The sequence below is a fragment of the Carettochelys insculpta genome, chromosome 4 (assembly GCF_033958435.1).
Source record: "Carettochelys insculpta isolate YL-2023 chromosome 4, ASM3395843v1, whole genome shotgun sequence".
In the NCBI taxonomy this organism is placed as follows: Eukaryota; Metazoa; Chordata; order Testudines; family Carettochelyidae; genus Carettochelys; species Carettochelys insculpta.
The window spans coordinates 44,248,094-44,269,072 of record NC_134140.1 but is presented as its reverse complement, the minus strand read 5'-3'; the positions used below and the strand labels follow the sequence as shown (position 1 = coordinate 44,269,072).

Here is a 20,979-nt window from a genome sequence, read left to right as displayed (position 1 = left end):
TGTGGTCATGAAAAAGGCTAGTGCAAACCAAAAATATGCCAGGCAAGGTAATAAAGCCAGGGATTTATTTTACCACTCCCCAAGGCACTGGTGAGAATTCACCTAGAATACTTTGTAAATTCTCCCATGTTTAAGGAAGATGAATTCAAATTGAAACAGTTGCAGAGGAGAACTAAAAGGATGATTACAGGAATGCACACCAAATTTACAAGACTCGAGTGCCTAACAAAATGAAGGCTAAGGGGAAGATAAATTGCTCTCTATGATCCAATAATCATAAATACAGTAGACCCCCAACTTACACAGGGGTTGCATCAAATTTCCGGCGTAATGTGGGGGAGTCAGGAAACTGATAAATGCATCAGCCCTGGTCAATTTCCTAGCTCCAGCAGGTGCATGGGAGCTGGGGACCAAGTGGCAGCCTGGCTGCTGCCTCCCTTCCACTTGCGGGAGCCGGGAAACTGACCAGCACCAGTGCTGGTCAATTTCCTAACTCCCACAGTGAGCAGGCTCCCACCTGGTTCCCAGCTCCCCGCCATTTTGGGAGCCAGGTGCGTGTGCCCACCCAGCTTCCCACCGCTGGTAGATGCCATGCTGGGCAGACAGCCTAAGGGGCACAGCTTTTCCCTGGCTGGGGGGAAGCTAGGGAGAAGCCATGCCACCACAGCTACCCTCCCAGCTTCCCCCAGCTGGGAGACACCATGCCAGGCAGACAGCTGCAGCGGCATGGGTTATCCCAGCTCGGGGAAGCTAGGGAGAAGCCATTCTGCCATAGCTGCCCACCCAGCTTCCCCCAGCTGGGAGAAGCGGCACCAGGCAGACAGCTGTGGCAGTATGGCTTCTCCAAACTGGGGGAAGCCGGGGAGAAACCATGCTGATGTGGCTGCCTGCCTGGCTTCCCCCAGTTCAGAGAAGCCAGGGGACAGACAGCCACAGCAGCTTCAAGTTAAGCATAACTCGAATTCATGCATTTTTTGTGGGGGGGTTTGCTGCACTAAGGAGGGAGAGGAGTTAAGGTCCAACGTTGATATGAATCAACAGATATAAACTGTCCATCAACAAGTTTTGTTTGACATTTGATGGAGGGTTCCAACCAACAGAGGAATGAAGTTCTGTAACAGCTTCAGGGGAGCAGTGGGGGCATAACACTTAACTGGCTTCAAGATCAACCTTGATACATTTTTGAAGGGGAGAGTAGAAAAAGAGTGGCTACAATGGCACATGGCTCATCTCTGACTGCTAGTAGCAAGAGCCACTGATGGGACTCAGAGAGAAAGCTCTGAGTTATTGTAGTGAGTCCTCTCCCAGATACCTCCCTGGTGGATTTTACTGATACAAAACACTCAGTGCTCAAATGATCACCATACATGGGGTCAGGAAGGAATTTTTCCTCAATGCAGATTGGCATAGACCCAGGGGAGGAATGGATGTGGTTTTCCTCTGCAGCATGGGGTACAGGTTACTTGTAGGTTTAAGCTATAGTAAATGGTGGATTCGCTAACAAAGTGTTCACTAACTTAGCCAGAGATTGTGTGTTTATTACAAGTGTGGGTGAGTGATGCTCTCTGGGCGGCAATATAAGGTCAGACAAGATCATCATTCTGGTCTTCAAGTCTATGAGAGCTAAAGGAGGCTTTTAGCCACCTTTTGCACCGTCCTGGGCTGCTGGGGGGACTAGAGAAACTCCTGAAGTCACAGACAGCCCTAGTCGCCTCTGTAAATCAGAGCAGCCTTCTCAGGCTGCCATACAGACTGCAGCACTGCTGGAATCTGCAGCACAGCATTGCAGACAAACCCCACCTACACACTACTACTGCCCTACCCATCACAGTTTGATCTGGGGTGCACCAAAGGACAGCCTGTGGTTATCTTCCATTGTCATCTATGCTCTACGGAAATCCTCCCCTGACCAAATACAGGGTTTTAGTGTCTCTTTAAATTCTCTGCCCTTGTGTTTTCACAAAAAGAGGCCATAACAAAGATGGAGATGGCATCCGAGTCCTCTCTAAAGACTATTTTTCCAGAAAATGGTTGAAACTGACTGAAGTAACAACATAAGGGAAATTTCTGCTGCACCTCCCACTTCTTGAGGAGCAAACAAGACTCCGAAGTGTCCATGCCATAGGTTATAAGGAGTATAACATACATTAAAACAATAAAGTATATAAAGGAGTATAATAAACTTTAAAACATTTTCAAACTTTTTTGTTCAAATATTCTCTTTAACCTTCTAGCTTTTCAAAGCTGTCAAATTCTTACATGGCTACAAATGGCCAACACAAAAGGCTGAATTTGCAGTATGAGAGGGTTCCTTTATACAACTATTTTACTGTTGTACGCATTTGTAATTCCCCTCCCCTTCAACACACAGTTAAAAGTTTATCCCAGGATGCGTCTACACTTGCTTTCCTCTTTCGAAAGAGGTATGCAAATAAGGGAAATTGAAAATGCAAATGAGGTACATATTTGCATATTCAACACCTCATTTGCATATTATTTCAAAAGAGCTTTTTGAAAGAAGAAAACCAGTGTAGACACAGCTCTTTTGAAAGTAAACCCCATCTTTGAAAGAATCCTTCTTCCCTTTATTTAATAGAAAGAACGATTCTTTCGAAGATAGGGTTTACTTTCGAAAGAGCTGTGTCTACACTGGTTTTCTTCTTTTGAAATAAGAATATGCAAATGAGTTGCCAAATATGCAAATATGAAACTCATTTGCATTTTCAAGTTCCTTCATTTGCATACCTCTTTCGAAAGAGGAATGTAAGTGTAGACACACCCCCAGTGAAATAACAGGTCTGCATTCTATGAGGCTGCGAAACATAAAATAAGATGTAAGTACAACAGAGTCCTTCAGAATGAAAAAAATGCTAGATATATATAATAATGGACTGCATTATAAAGTAGCTTATTTTCTAACAGAAAGTTACTTACTATTGACTGACATGGGTAAAAGCAGCTGTCTAACAATATATTTTCAAGTAGATCTTGATCTGCAGAAGAAGAAAATATTGGTAAAATAAATTTGTAGAATACGGTAAAAGTTTGACATATGCCAATAAAATTCATAACCAAGGCAGAAATTGAAAAATAATTAGTAAACTAAAGACACAGTAAGTTGTTAAAATGTTATGAGTCTGCTTAAAATAGAAATTTAACTGAAATGAAAAATAACTGAAGATAGCTGAATTCAGATCTGATATTAATGTATTATAATTTCAATACAGAAGATTTAAAATGCGCATTAGGTTTCACGTATAACTTAAATGCTTAAATTGACAAATATACGAAATTTACAAGTTTTTCAACACAGCTACACTATTTCTATTTTGTACACTTCCAAATAGAGGCTCTCTAACTTCCAGTAAAAGATAAAAATGCCTGACTCCCATGTACACTCTGAAATGCAGAAATGGGGATGGCTTCAGTTCTCTCCCTCTTCTGGAGGCATAAAATGAAATCCTGGCCCCACTGAAGTCAATGATATTGATAATTTCTGGCATCAATGGGGCCAGAATTTCACTCATCTTCTTAGGAGCTCTGGGATTGACAAATATATGGGGAATCTTGGGAGAGAGACTGGTAGATGACATTTGCAGCTCCAGGACACAGCATTCACTAAAGCTGCTCCAGACATTTTTCTTACAAGGCAGCTCCTAGATAAAGCTATTGTCTGAAGAAAATATTACTGCACGGTACCCGGCCATTACTTCAAAAGAAAACAAAAAAAAAACCATACCATAGAAAAAATACTTTTCTTGGCACCTTTGATTCAACTAATCCAGAATAGTATTTAGTAATAGAATGGTATGCATGACTATTAAAGATGTTCATGCCTATAAAGGAGAGAGAGCATAAACCAATGCCCATACTCATTCAATTGTGTTGCTATTGCAAGGTTGCTTGAAATCATTAAGTGGCTCCAGCCAGCTTTGCCCACTATTGCACATGCCCTCCTCAGGAAAGCAACTAAAAGGAAAAGAAAGCAGCAGGAGACAAATCTATCTACCAACTTCACTATACTGTAGAAAAACACTGCTATTACGACTTTACGATGAAGAAGAATGACCATTTCTGGTACACTTGCATAAAGCAATACCTTTTTAAATGGGTCTGTTCATATTATAACATCAGTCATTTACTCACTTTTAGGTAACGGTTGCACAATTGGAAGCCTAAAAAGGCTTCCCAGTTTCTATAGGGACACCACCATTTTTCTTCTACTGGAGTATTTTTGGGGCAAAGAGAGAGTGAAGAGGAAGAGAGGCCATTCTCCAGAACATAACACTAGTCCTAACTAGTGAGAAGATTGTCCAGTCTAGTTTAGAAGCTTAAAATGACTCCGCTAAATTGCACTCTCAACATATAAGGGCATGCAATGATACATGTCTCAGGAGACAAGTACTCAAGATAATACATTTACCTTACCAGAGAATTAGGAAAATGGTTTGTTGCCACTATTTATTTAGATGAATACTTTCCCCTTCAGTTTCAGTGGCAAAGGGACAAATAGAAGTATAATTGTTTCTCATCTCGTAAGACCTCTGCTGTGGGGGTGGTTCTTCAAAAGTTCTCTTACTCCAAAAAAAGCAATTTTATATGCCACCTTGTGGACTAACAGGACTTCTTGTTGTTTTTGCAAATCCAGACTAACACGGCTACCCTTTGGGGCGCAGGTGGTATTCTCTTCAATCCTGCCTATCAGAGATAGGGGCCCAGGCAGAGACAGGTGTATCCTAGAGGTGAATGCTTGGTTGCGTAGATGGTGTCGCCAGGAAGGCTTTGGTTTCTTTGACCACGGGATCCTTTTCTGGGAAGGACTGCTAGGCTGAGATGGCGTTCACCTTTCAAGGAAGGGGAAGACCATATTCGGACACAGGCTGGCTAACCTAGTGAGGAGGGCTTTAAACTAGGTTCGACGGGGACAGGGGAGCAAAGCCTGCAGGTAAGTGGAGAGCATGGATACCTGGGAGATGAACTTGAAATGGGAGGGAGTATAGGCTACACTGGGAGAGTAAAAAGAGGGCCAGGGCAAAACTGGGAGGCAAGACCAAATCAATGTCTGAGATGCCTATATACAAATGCAAAAAGTACGGGAAATCAAGAAGAAGAATTGGAAGTACTAATAAATGAATACAACTATGATATCGTTGGCGTCACAGAAACTTGATGGGATAATACTCATGATTGGAATGTTGGTATTGAAGGGTACAGCCTGCTTAGGAAGGACAGACAGGGAAAGAAGGGAGGAGGTGTTGCCTTGTATATTAAAAACATACACACTTGGACAGAGGTGGAGATGGACGGGTTGAAAGTCTCTGGGTTAGACTCAGGGGAGTACAAAACAAGGATGAGGTCCTACTAGGAGTCTACTACAGGCCCCCTAGCCAGGTGGAAGAGGTGGATGAGGCTTTCTTTAAACAGCTAACAAAATCATCCAGGGCCCAGAATTTGGTGGTGATGGGGGACTTCAACTATCCAGGTATGTGTTGGGAAACTAATACAGCAGGGGACAGACTGTCCAATAAATTCTTGGATTGCACTGCAGACAACTTTTATTCCAAAAGGTTGAAAAAGCTACCGGGGGGAAGCTGTTCTAGATTTAATTTTAACAAATAGGGAGGAAATTACTGAGAATTTGAAAGTGGAAGGTTGCTTGGGTGAAAGTGATCATGAAATCAGAGTTCACAATTCTACAGAAGGGCAGAAGGGAAAACACTACAATAGAGACAATGGATTTCAGGAGGGCACATTTTGGTAAACTCAGACAGCTGGTAGGTAAGGTCCCATGGGAAGCTAAACTGAGGGGAAAAACAGCTGAGGAGAGTTGGCAGTTTTTCAAAGGGACATTATTAAGGGCCCAAAAGCAAGTTATCCTGCTGCGTAGGAAAGATAGGAAACATGGCAAAAGACTGCCTTGGCTTAACCAGGAGATCTTGTGTGATCTCAAAATAAAAAAGGAATCGTATAAAAAATGGAAACTAGGACAAATTACAAAGGACGAATATAGGCAAACAACACGAGCATGCAGGAGCAAGATTAGAAAGGCTAAGGCACAAAATGAGCTCAAACTAGCTACAAGCATAATGGGAAACAAGAAGGCTTTTTACAAATACATTGGTAACAAGAGGAAGACCAAGGAGAGGGTAGGGCCATTGGTCAGTGAGGAGGGAGAAACAGTGACAGGGAATTTGGAAATGGCAGAGATGTTTAATGATTTCTTTGTTTCGGTCTTCACTGAGAAATCTGAAGGAATACCTGACAGAGAATGCTAGTGGAAAAAGGGGTAGGTTTAGAAGTTGAAATAAGAAAAGAACAAATTAAAATTTACTTAGACAAATTAGATGTCTGCAAATCACCAGGGCCCGATGAAATGCATCCTAGAATCCTCAAGGAGCTGATAGAAGAGGTATCTGAGCCTTTAGCAATCATTTTTGGAAAATCATGGGAGACGGGAGAGATTCTAGAAGACTGGAAAAGGGCAAATATAGTACCCATTTATAAAAAGGGGAACAAGAATAACCCGGGAAACTACAGGCCAGTCAGCTTAACTTCTGTGCCAGGAAAGATAATGGAGCAGGTCATTAAAGAAATCATCTGCAAGCATTTGGAAGGTGGTAAGGTGATACGGAACAGCCAGCATGGTTTTGTTAAAAACAGATCATGTCAAACCAATGTAACAGCTTTCTTTGATAGAATAACAAGCCTTGTGGATAAGGGAGAAGTGGTGGATGTGGTATACCTAGACTTCAGTAAAGCATTTGACACGGTCTCACATAATATACTTATCAATAAACTACGCAAATACAACTTAGATGGGGCTACTATAAGGTGGGTGAACAACTGGCTGGATAACTGTACCCAGAGACTAGTTATTAATGGTTTTCAATCCTGCTGGAAAAGAATAACTAGTGGGGTTCCACAGGGGTCTGTTTTAGGACCGGTTCTGTTCAATATCTTCATTAACGATTTAGATATTGACATAGAAAGTACACTTATTACGTTTGCAGATGATACCAAGTTGGGAGGGGTTGCAACTTCTTTGGAGGACAGGGTCATAATTCAAAAGGATCCGGTTAAACCGAAGAAATGGGCTGAGGTAAACAGGATGAAGTTTAATAAGGACAAATGCAAAGTGCTCCACTTAGGAAGGAACAATCAGTGTTACACATACAGAATGGGAAAGGACTGCCTAGGAATGAGTACAGCAGAAAGGGATCTAGGGGTTATAGTAGATCACAAGCTAAATATGAGTCAACAATGTGATGCTGTTGCAAAAAAAGCAAACATGATTCTAGGATGCATTAACAGGTGTGTTGTGAACAAGACACGAGAAGTCATTCTCCCACTCTACTCTGCACTGGTTAGGCCTCAGCTGGAGTATTGTGTCCAGTTCTGGGCACCGCAGTTCAGGAAGGATGTGGAGAAATTGGAGAGGGTCCAGAGGAGAGCAACGAGAATGATCAAAGGTCTAGAGAACATGACCTATGAAGAAAGGCTGACAGAATTGGGCTTATTTAGTTTAGAAAAGAGAAGACTGAGGGGGGACACAATAGCAGTTTTCAGGTATCTAAAAGGGTGTCATAAGGCAGAGGGAGGGAACTTGTTCTTCCTTGTCTCTGAGGATAGAAGAAGAGGCAATGGCCTGAAATTGCAGCAGGGGAGGTTCAGGTTGGACATTAGGAAGAAGTTCCTAACTGTCAGGGTGATCAAACACTGGAACGAATTGCCAAGGGAGGTGGTAGAATCTCCATCACTGGAGATATTTAAGAAGAGGTTAGATAGATAGCTTTCAGGGATGGTCTAGAAAGAGCTTGGTCCTGCCACGAGGGCAGGGGGCTGAACTCGATGGCCTCTCGAGGTCCCTTCCAGTCCTACTCTTCTATGATTCTATGAAATGGTGACTGTGAGAGTCCCAGTCCTGCTACCATGCCACTGTGGCTCCCCTTTGCAAAAACAGAAGCTTGCACAGCTGCAGGTGCTGATATCTGTCTCACACATGCTTTCGAAGCAGAAGCAAAACAACAAGACCCAACCTGCTCCTTTCCATGTCTGCCAGCAAACCCAGTCAAGCTGCTCCTTAAGATCTCTGTACTGTACCTGCTGCACAGTGGCACATTAAATGCATAACTTTGGTTTTGTATATAATACATTCCCACTGCGTTGTACAGATGCTCTTTCAGATTACCTCGTGCATTCTATAATGCATCTCCTCTGAAGTCTAACCTTCACTCTTTTTACAGCAGGTGCAACAGCTAGTCCACTGACCACTCCCCTGGGTTCCACAGCTGTTCTGATCTAGCCGAATGCAAAAACGAACTCAAGATGACATGTTCTTTGAGCAAATGCAATCTGCCCACATGGACGGGGCACAATTAAATGCATGAAGGAGAACACCACTGCAGGAAAGGAGGATGGAGCATTAAGAGAGCCAGATGTAATGTGAAACTGGGAACGCATTAAGGAAATGTGAAGCCAAGACCCAGGAGGAGCTATTGAGGCTTATGGGACAGCAAACAACTGCTGAGGTGCGTGACAGAGGCACAAGTGAGGCAGATGAGTACAGACCCCACTCCAGCCCATGCTGAACCACATGCTCTCCTTACCATAATTCCACAGCTTCCTCTCCCAAGCACCCAAGAATCGAAGGTGGGAAGTCAAGGGCACCCTTCCACTCAACCCCCAGGGATGCCTAGAACAGAAGGCTGGCATTCCCATTCTTGTTATTGTTGAACAGGAGGACTGCAAAACACTGTTTGCCATTGTTCAACTTCTCCTACCCTCACCCTAAAGCTCCTACCCTGAACTGCTTTACAGTTTTTTCTTCCTTTCTCAATGACAGTATTTTTATTGCTTGTGTTGTGCTGGGGTGGGGGAGTGCATCAAAGGCCAGCACACATAATACAGAGACTACCTCACTAAGAGCAACATAGATGACTCATTTTGCTGTCTGGTCATTAACAAAGCTGTGTTTTGTCTCTGATTAGCCATGCCCCTCAATGTGCTCTCCTTATTGCCTTGGCATCTGGCTGCTCAAAACTAGTGGCCAGGAGAGCTGCTGTGACACTCCTTCCTGGCAATAAACTGTTCCCCTAACACTCACAGATAATATGGAGCACACAGCAGGTTGCCATAATGATGGAAAAGCTGCTTTTGATAAGTTCTGAGTCAGCAGACTCTGAAAGCTTGCCTTTAAATGGCCAAAAGCACATTCTACCACCGTTTTTGCTCCAACTGTAGTTGAACTGCTCATTACTGCAGTCCAGGCTGCCTGGGTACAGCTTCATGAGCCATGGGAGCAAAGGGTAAGCTGGATCTCCAAAGATAACTATTGGCATCTCTGCATCTCCAATAGTAATTTTATGGACTGGGAAGAAAGTTCCATTCTGCAGACTTCTGAACATACAAGAGTTTTAAAGATGCGTACATTATGCACATTTCCTGACCAGCCCATGCTAAAGTCAATGAAATGGCTCTTGTGATCCACCTGCACCTGCAACACCATTGAAACATACCCTCTGCAGTTTATGTACTCTCTGGCAAGGTGGCTAGGTACCAAGGTAGGGATGTGTGTTCCATCTAGCACCCCATCAAAGCAAAACCATCCACTATGGCCTACACATTTCCCAGAGTCACTCTCCTTTGTTGCAGAAAGATATTGAGTCCCTTAACTACATGGGCAGGTTAACCCATGCTGTAGGTTTACCAGCTCCACACTGAATCCCAATTGACCAGTAGCTATCTGGCATTGAATGTGTCCACAGGGCTGTTGGCATTCGCTTCTCAGCTGTCAGAGTGGTGCGGAAAAGCAATTTGAACAGTCCGTGAAAGTGGCTTTATGCATGCAGAAGTTTTGTAGACGCAGCCGATCATCCCACAGCTGCGTATCTATGCAGTCCCACAGGACTAGAATCAGCATTCCAGTGTGAAAATGATTGACTACTAACAGCACCTACCAATTGCTCTGCTCCAGCGTTTCATATATGTCTGTGTATGTGTCCTACTCACATTCTTCCTCGCTCCCACAGCTCCTAGCTAGGCTCTGCACATACTGTAGCATAGTGCACAAGGAGTTCACAATACCTGGGACAACAGTCCGAAGCTGCATACAGTCTAAGCTTGGCTTGCTATGGCATCTGCATGGATAACCAGTGAAAAAGGGCTCAAAAATGTTGTTTAACATTATTTTCAAGCAGGAAAGGAAGGGGTAAGTGCACTGTGGGAGGCTAACACCACGTACCCAGAATCACCCACTACACTGTTTTTGTTTCATCAGACACAGGAGCACAACCCAGAACAAAAGTGGGCAACAACAACTGGGGGATAGCTATGCACAGTGCATCGCTGTCAAATTCAAAGCTGCCCACCCTACTGGGGGATGCACTCTGTTGAACTCATGAATACAGTGGGGATATGCAACTTTGACTGAACAAAACTGGGTGCGAAGAACATCGACATTAATAAATTCAACCTAATCTCATACTGCAGACATACCCTCAGAGTCTTCTTTCCAAAACTTAATCTGTTTGCTAATCTCCTTCATGGAAATGACTCCAGTTCAAGTCTCCAACTCACAGACTCAGACCAGTAGTTTTCATTGCAGAAAACAGCACACTATCTTTGACTTGCTGGTTTGGGCAGAAGCACACATTCATCAGCTCCATCCTTTTAAAGGGCACTGCTTGTCTTTGGCCAGCCAAGCTCTACTAACCAGGCTGGAAGAGAAGAGGTACTGGCTCCAGCTCTTTGACATACCTGACCAAACCCTGGGAGGGGGGAAAGGGGCAAACTTCCTGTACTCCTCTTTTCTACATATTCACTCCATTAACACCCATGCAATGCAATTTAAGCCATGGTTATAAATAGGACAATAAAGTACAATTCAATTTTCTGAATTTTCCATCAAGCAATTTCCATTACTAACAATTGCCTGTTCCCTTGAATGTACTTAAATTAATCTCTTTCATGTTAGGGAACAAAACTTTGGGAAGAAGGTTGCCAAGAGATAGTCTTGAGATGTTCTCAACTATACTATCCTTTCTGTTCACTGCATTTTTGGAGCACTGTTCCCCTCACCACTAAGAAATCTTTTTTTCCTGCCTCAGGAGCAATACTACTTTGCCACAGATAGAAAATAATTTCTTAGCTGTCTTTTACATTCAGAGCTGGACAAAGGATGCCTGTACTACATTTTTAGATGAGAAGCAGCACGGAGAAGGAATACAATTCTCTTTCTGTTCCTAAAATTTCTATTGTTTAGCTACTCTAACTCTGAATTTTACCCAGTGAAAGTTTCTTGTTAGCATTTGGCCAGGAACAATTACTCTTCTTTTAGATCCAGGGAGACCCAATGTCACCACATACCACAGGTAGTTCTCATGGACACTACATGGTTTCTCGCATTTTATACTGACTCACTTTTGTTATGCATTTGTACTGGGTAAAATCCTGCAAAGTTCTGAGTCTGCCACCGTCTACTGTTAAAATTCCACAAAATATGACAGCAGTCAGCATTTCTCCCATGGGTTTATTTTTGGAGTGAGAACAGACACAAAACATAACTCTTTGAATGACTACCTTTCGATCACTTCAAGGACAGTGGACTAACATGACAAGATGTGTGAAGTAATAACATTTAATGCACCAACTGCTGGTGAAAGAGACAGGCTAGCATGTTATTTGTTCAGCCTCTAAAGTTTCTGAACAGAAACTAAATGCTTGCCGAACGAGCAAGTGATTCTTCCCTTTTTCTTCTCAGTTTTCTTTTGAAAGGTTTCTTTCTTTCTTAGAATCTAAGTTAACTGGGACTTCTGCACTTTGTTTTTTCATTCACAAAAAAGAAGTGAAATTATAAGTGAAAGTACAACTAAAGGACACAACAGAAGTGACAGCTACAGACAGACAATATAGGTTGAACCTCTTTTGTCCAGCACCCAAGGGACCTGACCAGTGCCAAATGAGAGAATTTGCCAGATGACAGGAGGTCAATATTGTCTAGTATATTACCAACATTTCTGCTGCTTAGTGAGTGCTTAGAAGACATTTAGAAGTAAATTGTAGCTAAACAACACTACAGAACACTGAGAGCCAGAACAGATGTCTGTAAACAAACTACATGGGACCATGAGAAACTTTGCAACACCCATGCTAACTGGTCAGCCAGATAACTAAAATCATGCTGGTTTAAGGAGTTTGCTGGATGAAAGTGTTCTGGATTACAGAGGTTCAACCTGCTATAAGCCTTGCTGACACTTGATAAAGCTAGTTAATGCTACTTACAAATGACCAAAGAATATGAATACCCGAAATCCATTTTGGTAAGGATTAAGCTTTAATGTATTCTTATGGTTAAGATACTTATTTTCTTTGCCCTCTTACTGAAAAGGTGGTTCTGGAGGATTCCTCTAGCTAAACATTTAAAAGATCTATTTTTCAGCCTCTAATCTGAATGCAGATTAATTGGACAGACATGTACATAATTCACACTTGTCCTTTACAGGGAACAGCACCAAACACTTAAAAATAATTAGTATAAAGCCTCAAAATGCTCAATTTTGAGTTGTGCTTAACTTGCATTAGTGCGAGTTAAGCACAACTCAAAATCCCACTCCCCCAGCCCTGCCTCAACTCCCGCAGCCTGGGTGGGCATGGTTCGACCCCTCCACTCACCACCCACGCATGGCTCTGGCTCACCCCACCCCAGTTCCCAGCTCCATCTCACCACCCCCACAGCCCCAGTTCAAACCCTCCCCACGTGACTCCACCTCAACCCCAGACTCCAGTTCAAATGCCCCTACAGCCCAGCTCACCACCAGAACATGCCTCCGGCTTACCACCCCCACACATGGCTCTAGCTCCACCTGCCCGTTTAACCCCCTGCCCATCTCCCATGGCACCAACTCACCACCAGGCTTAACCCTTCCCAACTGCTCCCCCAAACCCAGGACTTATCTTTCAAAAGCAGCTCTAGGTGCTCCTGCGGCTTCCCTGGCTGTAGGATGTGCGTCCCGCCAGGAAAAAAGCCACCCTCAACTTATGCAAAATTCGAGGTACGTGAGAGTGTGCAGGAATACAACCCTTGCATAAACTGAAGCACTACTATGCTTTGTTTTACACTATCTTGTTTTGTAACAATAAAATTGTTACAGTATTCACAGTTTAACAGATAAAAAATTTCCTCCAAAGCACTTGAACATGGCTGACCAAATGTGCACATTGGCTCTCATATAAACATTGCTGCCCAACTTGCTTCCTAGTATGCTGGCTACAACCAGTCATAAAGGTCAACAGTCCTGGCTTCCTATGTCATTTAAAAATAATCTCTAAGCACAGGAAACCCAGAACCACAGGCTAGCATCCAAAATACTAAACCATCCTTCCTGTCCATCAGTATATATAATCATATCAACACATACAACAAATACTTCACTTTTTGTGTATGTTCTACATCGCAATACTTCTATTAGTGATAGGAGGAAAGAGTTTCTACTTACACTTCAGAGCACTAAATGCCAGTTCATAGGATGAACGCTGAGAACATTCATCTTTAAAATCTGGTAGGGATGGCACTAGTTCATTACCATACCTTACCAATATTTTATCCTGAGGCTTTTCATTACGAATGCCTTGAAAAATTTTAGCTGCATTTATGTATACAGAGTCTTGATAGCCAGTGTTCTCAACCAAACCTGTTGTACTCTCTTCAGTGGTGTCTCTCTCATTTGAAATTGCCACCTCCCTGAAATCTGAAATGTCACTTGACAACACCACATTACTTTTGGAACTTGGCATTCTTCCCCTGTTACTTTGTCAGCACAATAAAATTTGACAAATCAGAATGCCACCGTCTCTGCAAGAAATAAGAAAAAATTGTATTAAATTAAAATAAGTTTTCAGTTTCATTAAATTGTTTATTTTCATTTTTAAAATACTTCAATTTTCTGATCTAAGCACCAATCCTGTAAAAATGAATACATGTGCTTAACTTTGACACATATTCAACTGTATCCAATGTGAAAGTCAAAATGTTATTTCCTTATTTTAAAAATCCAAGTTACTCTTGAAATACATATAAATGCAGGCAAACTTCTTTACAATAACCACAGTTTTTTTTAAATATGCTGTACCTATTAATTCTAGGACCTACTTCTACAGTGTTCTAACCCTGTGAAAGTCTATCTTGGTGAAGGAACTGGTTAGATGGCTGGGCCTATTCCACCCTACATCCTGGAACAGGGCTGTGAAAGGATACTCACAGAGCAGGTAAGCTCCCTATGGACATTGCTAGCTAAATCTGCTCTTATGCAGCTGTGGCTCATGTATATGCAACATCAGTTTTAGCTAACAGAGTCCATAGGACCACACCTGCATTATAAGGATATTATCTACACAGCTATGTAAGTCCAAGCTCCATCCTGGGCTAAACATGACCCTACTTTCATTGTGTTATCCTAGGCTCAAACCTAGGGTCCCAGGACTAGGGATGTTAAAGAGCAAGTAATCTGGAAAATGAGTAACTGCCAAAATTTGTCAGTTATGTGTCTAACCTCTCCTCCCTTCACCTGGAAGCTCTGCATTTAAGTCTGAGTCAGCACACAGGCTTTCCTGAGGTTAGCCTCCTGGTTTGGCATCCTGGCTGTTCATGAGACCTGGAGCTTTTCTGTTAACCTCTGCCTTTGATTTTCTGTATATCTGCCTCAGCACCAGAATTCTTTATTTGGGCTTTGCTATTCATTTAATCTTCACATACAATATTCCCTCCTCCCTCACTCTTTAGGATCCTTACTGGTTCCTCCAACATGGCTTTGCTTTCCCCCGAAAAGTAATCCTCTATATAGTACGTTCCCAAACTGGGTGGTGTGTCCCCAGGGGGGAGGTGAAGGGGGTGTGTGAAGAAATTTCAGGGGGTCGTGAGATGACTCAGGTCCCCCATCAATCACTCCCCACCCCAAGAAAGAGCCCACGCTGGCATTACCTCCTTTCAGGGCTTTTTTTCTGGTGGACTACCATGGAACTGCACTCCACCCCACTTTTTCCTGGCATTGGTGCCTGCATTGCCATTTTTGAACTGCTCTGAGCCACGCATATGGACGCCGATATGCAACTCAGGGCTCCTGCAACTGAAGCTGGCGTCCTTAATTCCGACTTACAGTGCCCTGGCATGCTGAAGCAAAGGACTCAACTTAATTGGTTTAACGGCAATTGCTTGTCTACGTTTGATTAATTAACAATGAAACAGAGAAGAACTACTTTTTTCAAAGGAATTGACAACCGCATCAAAGGCTTCTGATGTTATGAAAGCAATTTCCAACTTTTTTTTTTTTTTTTTTGAAGAAAATGGACTTTTCATTGGGAAAATTGGTCAGGGTATGCATAGACAGCGCTCCAGCAATGCTTGGTTCTCACTCTGGATCTGCAACATTGTTGAAAGAAAAAAAATACAGTCATAACCACAACTTATCATACACAGACAAGCGCTGGCTACTAAAACCCTTCCAGATGACCGATGTGACTTGTTGCATTTGGCCATCAAAGTTGTCAATTTTGTGAAGAACAGTGCTTTAAATACAAGACTTTTTGCTGCTCTTTTCACAGATTTGGGAATGGATTGTAAAACTCTTTTGTTTCACATGGAGTACAATGGCTTTCCAAAGGTAACATGCTTTTGAGATTATTGGAACTGAAAGAGGAAGTGGAAATTTTTCCCAAGCAACAGAGGAAAGAAAAGTTATATCATGCATTTATGGACCAAACATTTCAACTTTCACTGGATACCTCATGGACATTTCTGAATCTTTGAACAATCAAAATTTGAAGCTGCAAGGAAACAACACTGTAAACATTATGGCGCACCAGCTTTGCAAACGTCAAACACAAGCTCAGATGCCTAACTTTTCATCTTTTCCAACATTTTCATCACTTGCTGAAAATGAAGTTTTCCAAGAACTTTGTAAAGAGAATGTGAAGAACAAAACTGCGTTTCACATGGACTGCCCTGCTGACAAATTCATCCGTTATTTTCCAGACAACTTTTCCAGCAACCCCATTCATAAATTAGTAAGCAATCCATTCAACATTAGTGTAGGTTCATTGCCAGATGTATTGCAAAAACAAGCACTCAAAATAAAATATGATTCAAGCGTGAAAATTTTGAAAACTCAAGCTTGGAGGAATTTTGGAAAAATATTTCCCAGTGTACTCGAAAGTTGGAGAAGCGGTAATATGTACTATTCTTCCATTTTTGTCAATGGAAACGAAAAAAAGATTTTCATGTTGAGTCCCATTAAAAACAAAACACAGAAATTGACTGGATGTCAAAAGCAATGTGTGTTGCACACTTTCATCTTTCAAACCTAGGATTCCCCAACTAGTGAAGAACGTGCAGCATCATCCTTCACATTAAATTAATTTTGGTTCTGCTATATCTGATGTTAAATTACATTTTTATTAAATCTTTGGGCCAAGAAAAACTATTTGTGCTTATTTTTAACTTTAAATAAAATTTTTATACCAAGTTTTTGTGTTTATTTTAACTTACTAGATTTTTTTTGTTAAAAGAGGGTTTGGATGATGGTTAAGAAGATGTGAAGGGGAGTGAGGGTTTCTCAAAAATCAAAGAGAGGGTCTGATGCCAAAAAGTTTGGAAACTGCTGCTCTATATTCTCAAACTGCTCCCCACCCAGATGATGGGCCATTCTGACAATCTTTGTAAGCTCTACAAGGACAGGTGAGACATCAGACGTATCTTTTGACAGCTTCCTTACACAACTTTCTCCAACAAGCATTCATAGTTCACAATTTTATTTCATCAATCCACTTCTTGATGGTAGTGATGCATTGAGCAATTTGCACTCCTTCCAGCAATTTCTAAGATCAAGCATTTCATCAGCTTCCAGCATATTACAAATCTGAGGCTGGTATAATAGGCGTTAGAAGTAGCAATCACACCCTGGTCGTAAGGCTGGATGAGGGAAATCATGTTAGGTGGCAGGAAAACCACTTGCACTTAAAGGTGGGCAAACTGCAGAGTGCCAAGGGGGGGCGCTGGACCACTGTCCAAAACCAGTAACACTTTGAAGGGCAGACCTTTGGACTGTAGGTAATTTTCTAACTCATGGACAAAACAGTTGTAGAATCAATCCAAAAAAATGTATCCGCTGTGAACAGCGAGGCCCTCCTGTATTACGTAACATATGCCCCTTATTTCAAGGCATTACGGCCACAGACCATAATGGTGATGCCATAAGTCTGTTCCTTATTCTACTTCAGCATAACTCAGCTTTTCCAAGGGAACCCCATTTTATACTTGTGTGTCCTGAAATTTTGTCGATTTCCACTCACTATGGCTCTTTGCAGAGCCATAGGGGGCGGGGCAAGGGAGAAATTGATGACCTCACACCAGCTGGGCCTCAAGCAGTGAGTCCCAGCTAGTGTGGGTGTAGGGTGCGAGAAGACTTTGTAACGGTCTCATGAGAGCAGTCCGACCCCTCTGTGAGCTCTTAGAAGAATCATATACAGAAGCATGCTGCCAATAAACAAGAGATACCAGAACTGGTCTGTGCATGGTGAAAGCTGCAAAACAACTAACATCACCTGCGAAACAAGCCGTGCCTGCCAAAACTCCAAGGCTACGCTGGCAGTAGGCCACTAGAGATAGTGATAAGGAATGCATAGGCAATTTTAGGCAATCTTATGTTAATGAGCTCAGCTTATCAGCTAGTGTTAGAAGGCCTGTTACAGAGCCTCTCCCCAAGCGAAGCTCCGACGCGTCGGGTTTTCCCCCACTGGTGACTGCGGCATCTCCGGGGCTCCCGTCACAGGTGTCACGCGCTTTCAATAAACCAAATATAGCACTCGCCTTCTGGGTGCAGCCTCGTCTCTGGGGAACCCGAGCCTGGTTGGCTACAGTGGGGTTCATCATTTTCCACCCCCCTCCTGACACAGTGCTGATCCCAGAAGACCCCATTTATGACAGACATCCATTCATCCTGAAGTCCACTGAATCGGGGTCTGCAAAATCAGGGTTTAACTGTACCCAGATATATCCACTGATTTTTTAAAACAAGACTATATCCACTTTTTTTTTTTTTTAGGAACTGTGAATACAAAAGATAAAGTTTGCTAGCATAGATTCTAGTTTTATCTGTGGACTGTAAAAGAAAAAAAAATCAGTCCAATAAAAGGGTAGGACATGGTGAGTCAACCCATGAAAATCACAGCTCAGAGTTTAGGCATACTTACAAAATTCATTCCTGTTTTAGAGACTCCAGATGCTAGCACTATTCCCTACACTTAAAGAGGAAAATACTAACTAAAGAGAGGTCACCTGCTCAAGCGGTCCTCCTGCTTAATTACAGGCAGAATTGCTGAAACTAGAAAACTCTTGAACCACACTAGTTTTCAGATATACATCTAGTTTTCACCTTTTTACCAGTTTTATGTATGATTTAATACAGGGCTTTTTTTCCAGTGGAATACAGCTGAACTGTGTTCTGCCACCCTTTTTCTCTAGCACCATTTTTAAAAGGCCCTACCGCTGCCACTCTGCCTGGGAGCAAAGAGTAGGACTTCATTATTGGCCAGCCAGACCACTAAACCAATTAAACTGACTCCTGCTCTTTCAGAGCACAGGTCAGGGAGCTGCTCAGTAGGTGAAGCAGCAGGAGCATGTGGAGCTCCTTTAGAAAGGTAAGTCCTGTTTTTTGGGGGGGAAGAGGTCGTTAGGAAGGGTTAAGCCTGGCAGTGGGTTTGGGCCATGGTCAGGGATGGGGAAAGGAGTTGTTTAAGCCTGGAATGGGTTAGGGCTGCGAGGGGGGTGGAGCGTTGAATTGAGCCAGGGCTGTGTGGCCATGTGGTGGGTTGAACCGGGGCTGCACAGCCATGTGGAACAGTTGGGCAGGAGTGGGATTGAGCCAGGGCTATGCAGGAAGATTGAGTGGGGGTGGAACTGCGGTTTCCAGCTGCTGGGGCGTGGGGACAGTTTGCAGCTGCAGAGGGCAGGGGTTTAAGCCTGGAGGGACAGTTTGGGGCTTGAGTTCTGGCACCTTTGTGTAGGAAAAAGTACTGATTTAATAATACAAAATAAGTATCACTTAATTTATGTAACAGATACAAATTACTTTTTTAGGACACAACTCCATCTATACTGGCAGCAACCATTTGAAGTAGTCCTCACTACCATCACTAGGATGTGTGCAGGCCCAAGAATTCTAGCAAATGTGGGAGAATTACCATAGCCCCTTCCAAAGTGTTACCACCACAGTGATGTTTCATTCTGCTCTAGGCATATATCAGGGTGGTAAAGTGGCAGCATAGCTAGTTAACACTCCCAATACTGCTAGGCAACAGCAAAGGTGAAGATAAGCCAGTGCACCATCCTGGTATGCAGCAGCCAACAGGCTGTGGCACTCAGCTGCAGGAGGCAGAGTGCACTCCTAGCCCAGCTCCTGGGGCTCTGTTACAGGCTACTGCAGTAAGCAGTAGCTTGGCATAGGCACATCCCCGCACCACTCTAGGACTACCTTCACACCAACCGCCCCATGTCACCCAACACCGAGGGCAAACGCACTGAGCATTAGTGGGGTTTACCTTGACACTGCTTGCTGTTCCCCTGTGTCAGGACCCGGGAGCAAAGGGAAAGTGTACAGTTTGCCACACCCCTTTCTGGCTGGAGAGGGCAGGGGCAAACCAGCTGTGCAGGTTACTCTAGCTCCCTAAGTGGGACAGAAGGGGAATAGCAACCAGCATCTGGGTTGGAATCTGGGCAACTTCAGCCCTCTCCCCTCCACACACAAATCCCCACTCACTGCCCCCAACCCTCTGCCTGTGCTGCCACACAGACCCCAACCCCCCTCGCTGAGCCCCTCCACACACACCCCAACCCTTACTCCTGCTCCCTCCCGCACACCGGCATCCCGCCTGGCAGATGCTCGGGCAACTGGGAAGGAGGACCCTCTGCAGTGGCACTGCCTGGGTAACGCTCAGCTCCATGAAGCCACCGGCTTGGCCCAGCCGGCACGCAGGGAACGAGAGTAAGGCAGCGCCAGGAACGTGCTCGGCCCGCGGCACCAAACGCGCCTAGTGGGCTCCCTCTAGGAATCGAGCCATAGAGGAGCCCTTCGCTGTTGACGCCACCGGGGTTAAGGCAAAGCCGACGCGGCTAACCGCACGGGCCGCGCCGCGCTGCCCAACGCCGACGCGCTGAGCTCCAGCGGGCGCAAGATGCCGAGCGGCCCGTGGCCCTAGGCAGCACAGCCCGGGCCGGGTCCCGCCCGGCGCACCGCCGCGCTCCCTCCGTGGCAGCCCCGTGAGCCTGACAACTGGCGGAGCTGAGCCCTCCCCGGAGCACAGGAGTTACAGGCGGCCCGGGGCAGCAGGGGGAGATGTGCCCCTCCCGCTTCCCCTTACCCGAGTCAGCGCGCAGCGAAACCCTGGAGCTGAGAGAGCCTGTCCCTAACCTCAGCCGCCGCCACCCGACCGCCTGCGGGTAGGGCGAGGCGGGGCGCGGAGCCGCCCTCTGCACGCGACCCCGCCCACAGGCCCCAGTTGTTGCCGGGGCAGACACCACGGGGGGAGAACGCAGCTCCAGGAACCGTTTCATTCAAATTCAGACGCTACCATTCTGGTCTCTCTCGTGGGGGGAGGGGCAGGGGGCGGGGCGGCTCCCTAGCCTCATGCCCCCTACCCATGCCGAACCATGCTGGCAATGGCGGAGCGGTGACTACCTTCCCGGAAAGTGTTTCTGCCCCTTCCCCCCCCCCACCGTAGTGTGTTGGTACAGGCGGGATGGTGCTTCTCTGTAGGAGCTGGGGGTGGGCTCATTGTGGGAGTAGGGGCGCCTACCACGCTGCGGGCGGGATGGGCCCTTCCGTCTTGAGGGCTGCGCTCCTACCCGCAGTTGGGGACTGGGTTGATAGTGTATCTTCTCGCCGAGGAGCCCAAAGCGCTCCGTCATGAATGGCGGGTGGAGCGGCTGAGCAG

The 20,979-nt window shown here is 44.5% G+C and overlaps 1 protein-coding gene across 4 annotated transcripts in view; it reads right to left on the bottom strand.

Moving 5' to 3' along the window:
• NSUN7 (NOP2/Sun RNA methyltransferase family member 7) overlaps positions 1-20,579 on the bottom strand; it is a 74,368-nt gene extending 53,789 nt beyond the window's left edge. For 2 of the 4 annotated variants that reach the window (XM_074992673.1, XM_074992676.1), the window contains exons 1-3: positions 20,407-20,481; positions 13,494-13,849; positions 2,935-2,993 (exon numbers count right to left, since the gene is read on the bottom strand). In XM_074992673.1, the coding sequence (XP_074848774.1) occupies positions 2,935-2,993; positions 13,494-13,791 (357 nt within the window). In that variant the 5' untranslated portion in view covers positions 13,792-13,849; positions 20,407-20,481. Of the gene's footprint in view, positions 1-2,934; positions 2,994-13,493; positions 13,850-20,406 lie in introns of all 4 variants that reach the window. The other 2 variants (XM_074992674.1, XM_074992675.1) reach the window with 2 other exon arrangements.
• Between the last annotated feature and the right edge of the window lie 400 nt (positions 20,580-20,979).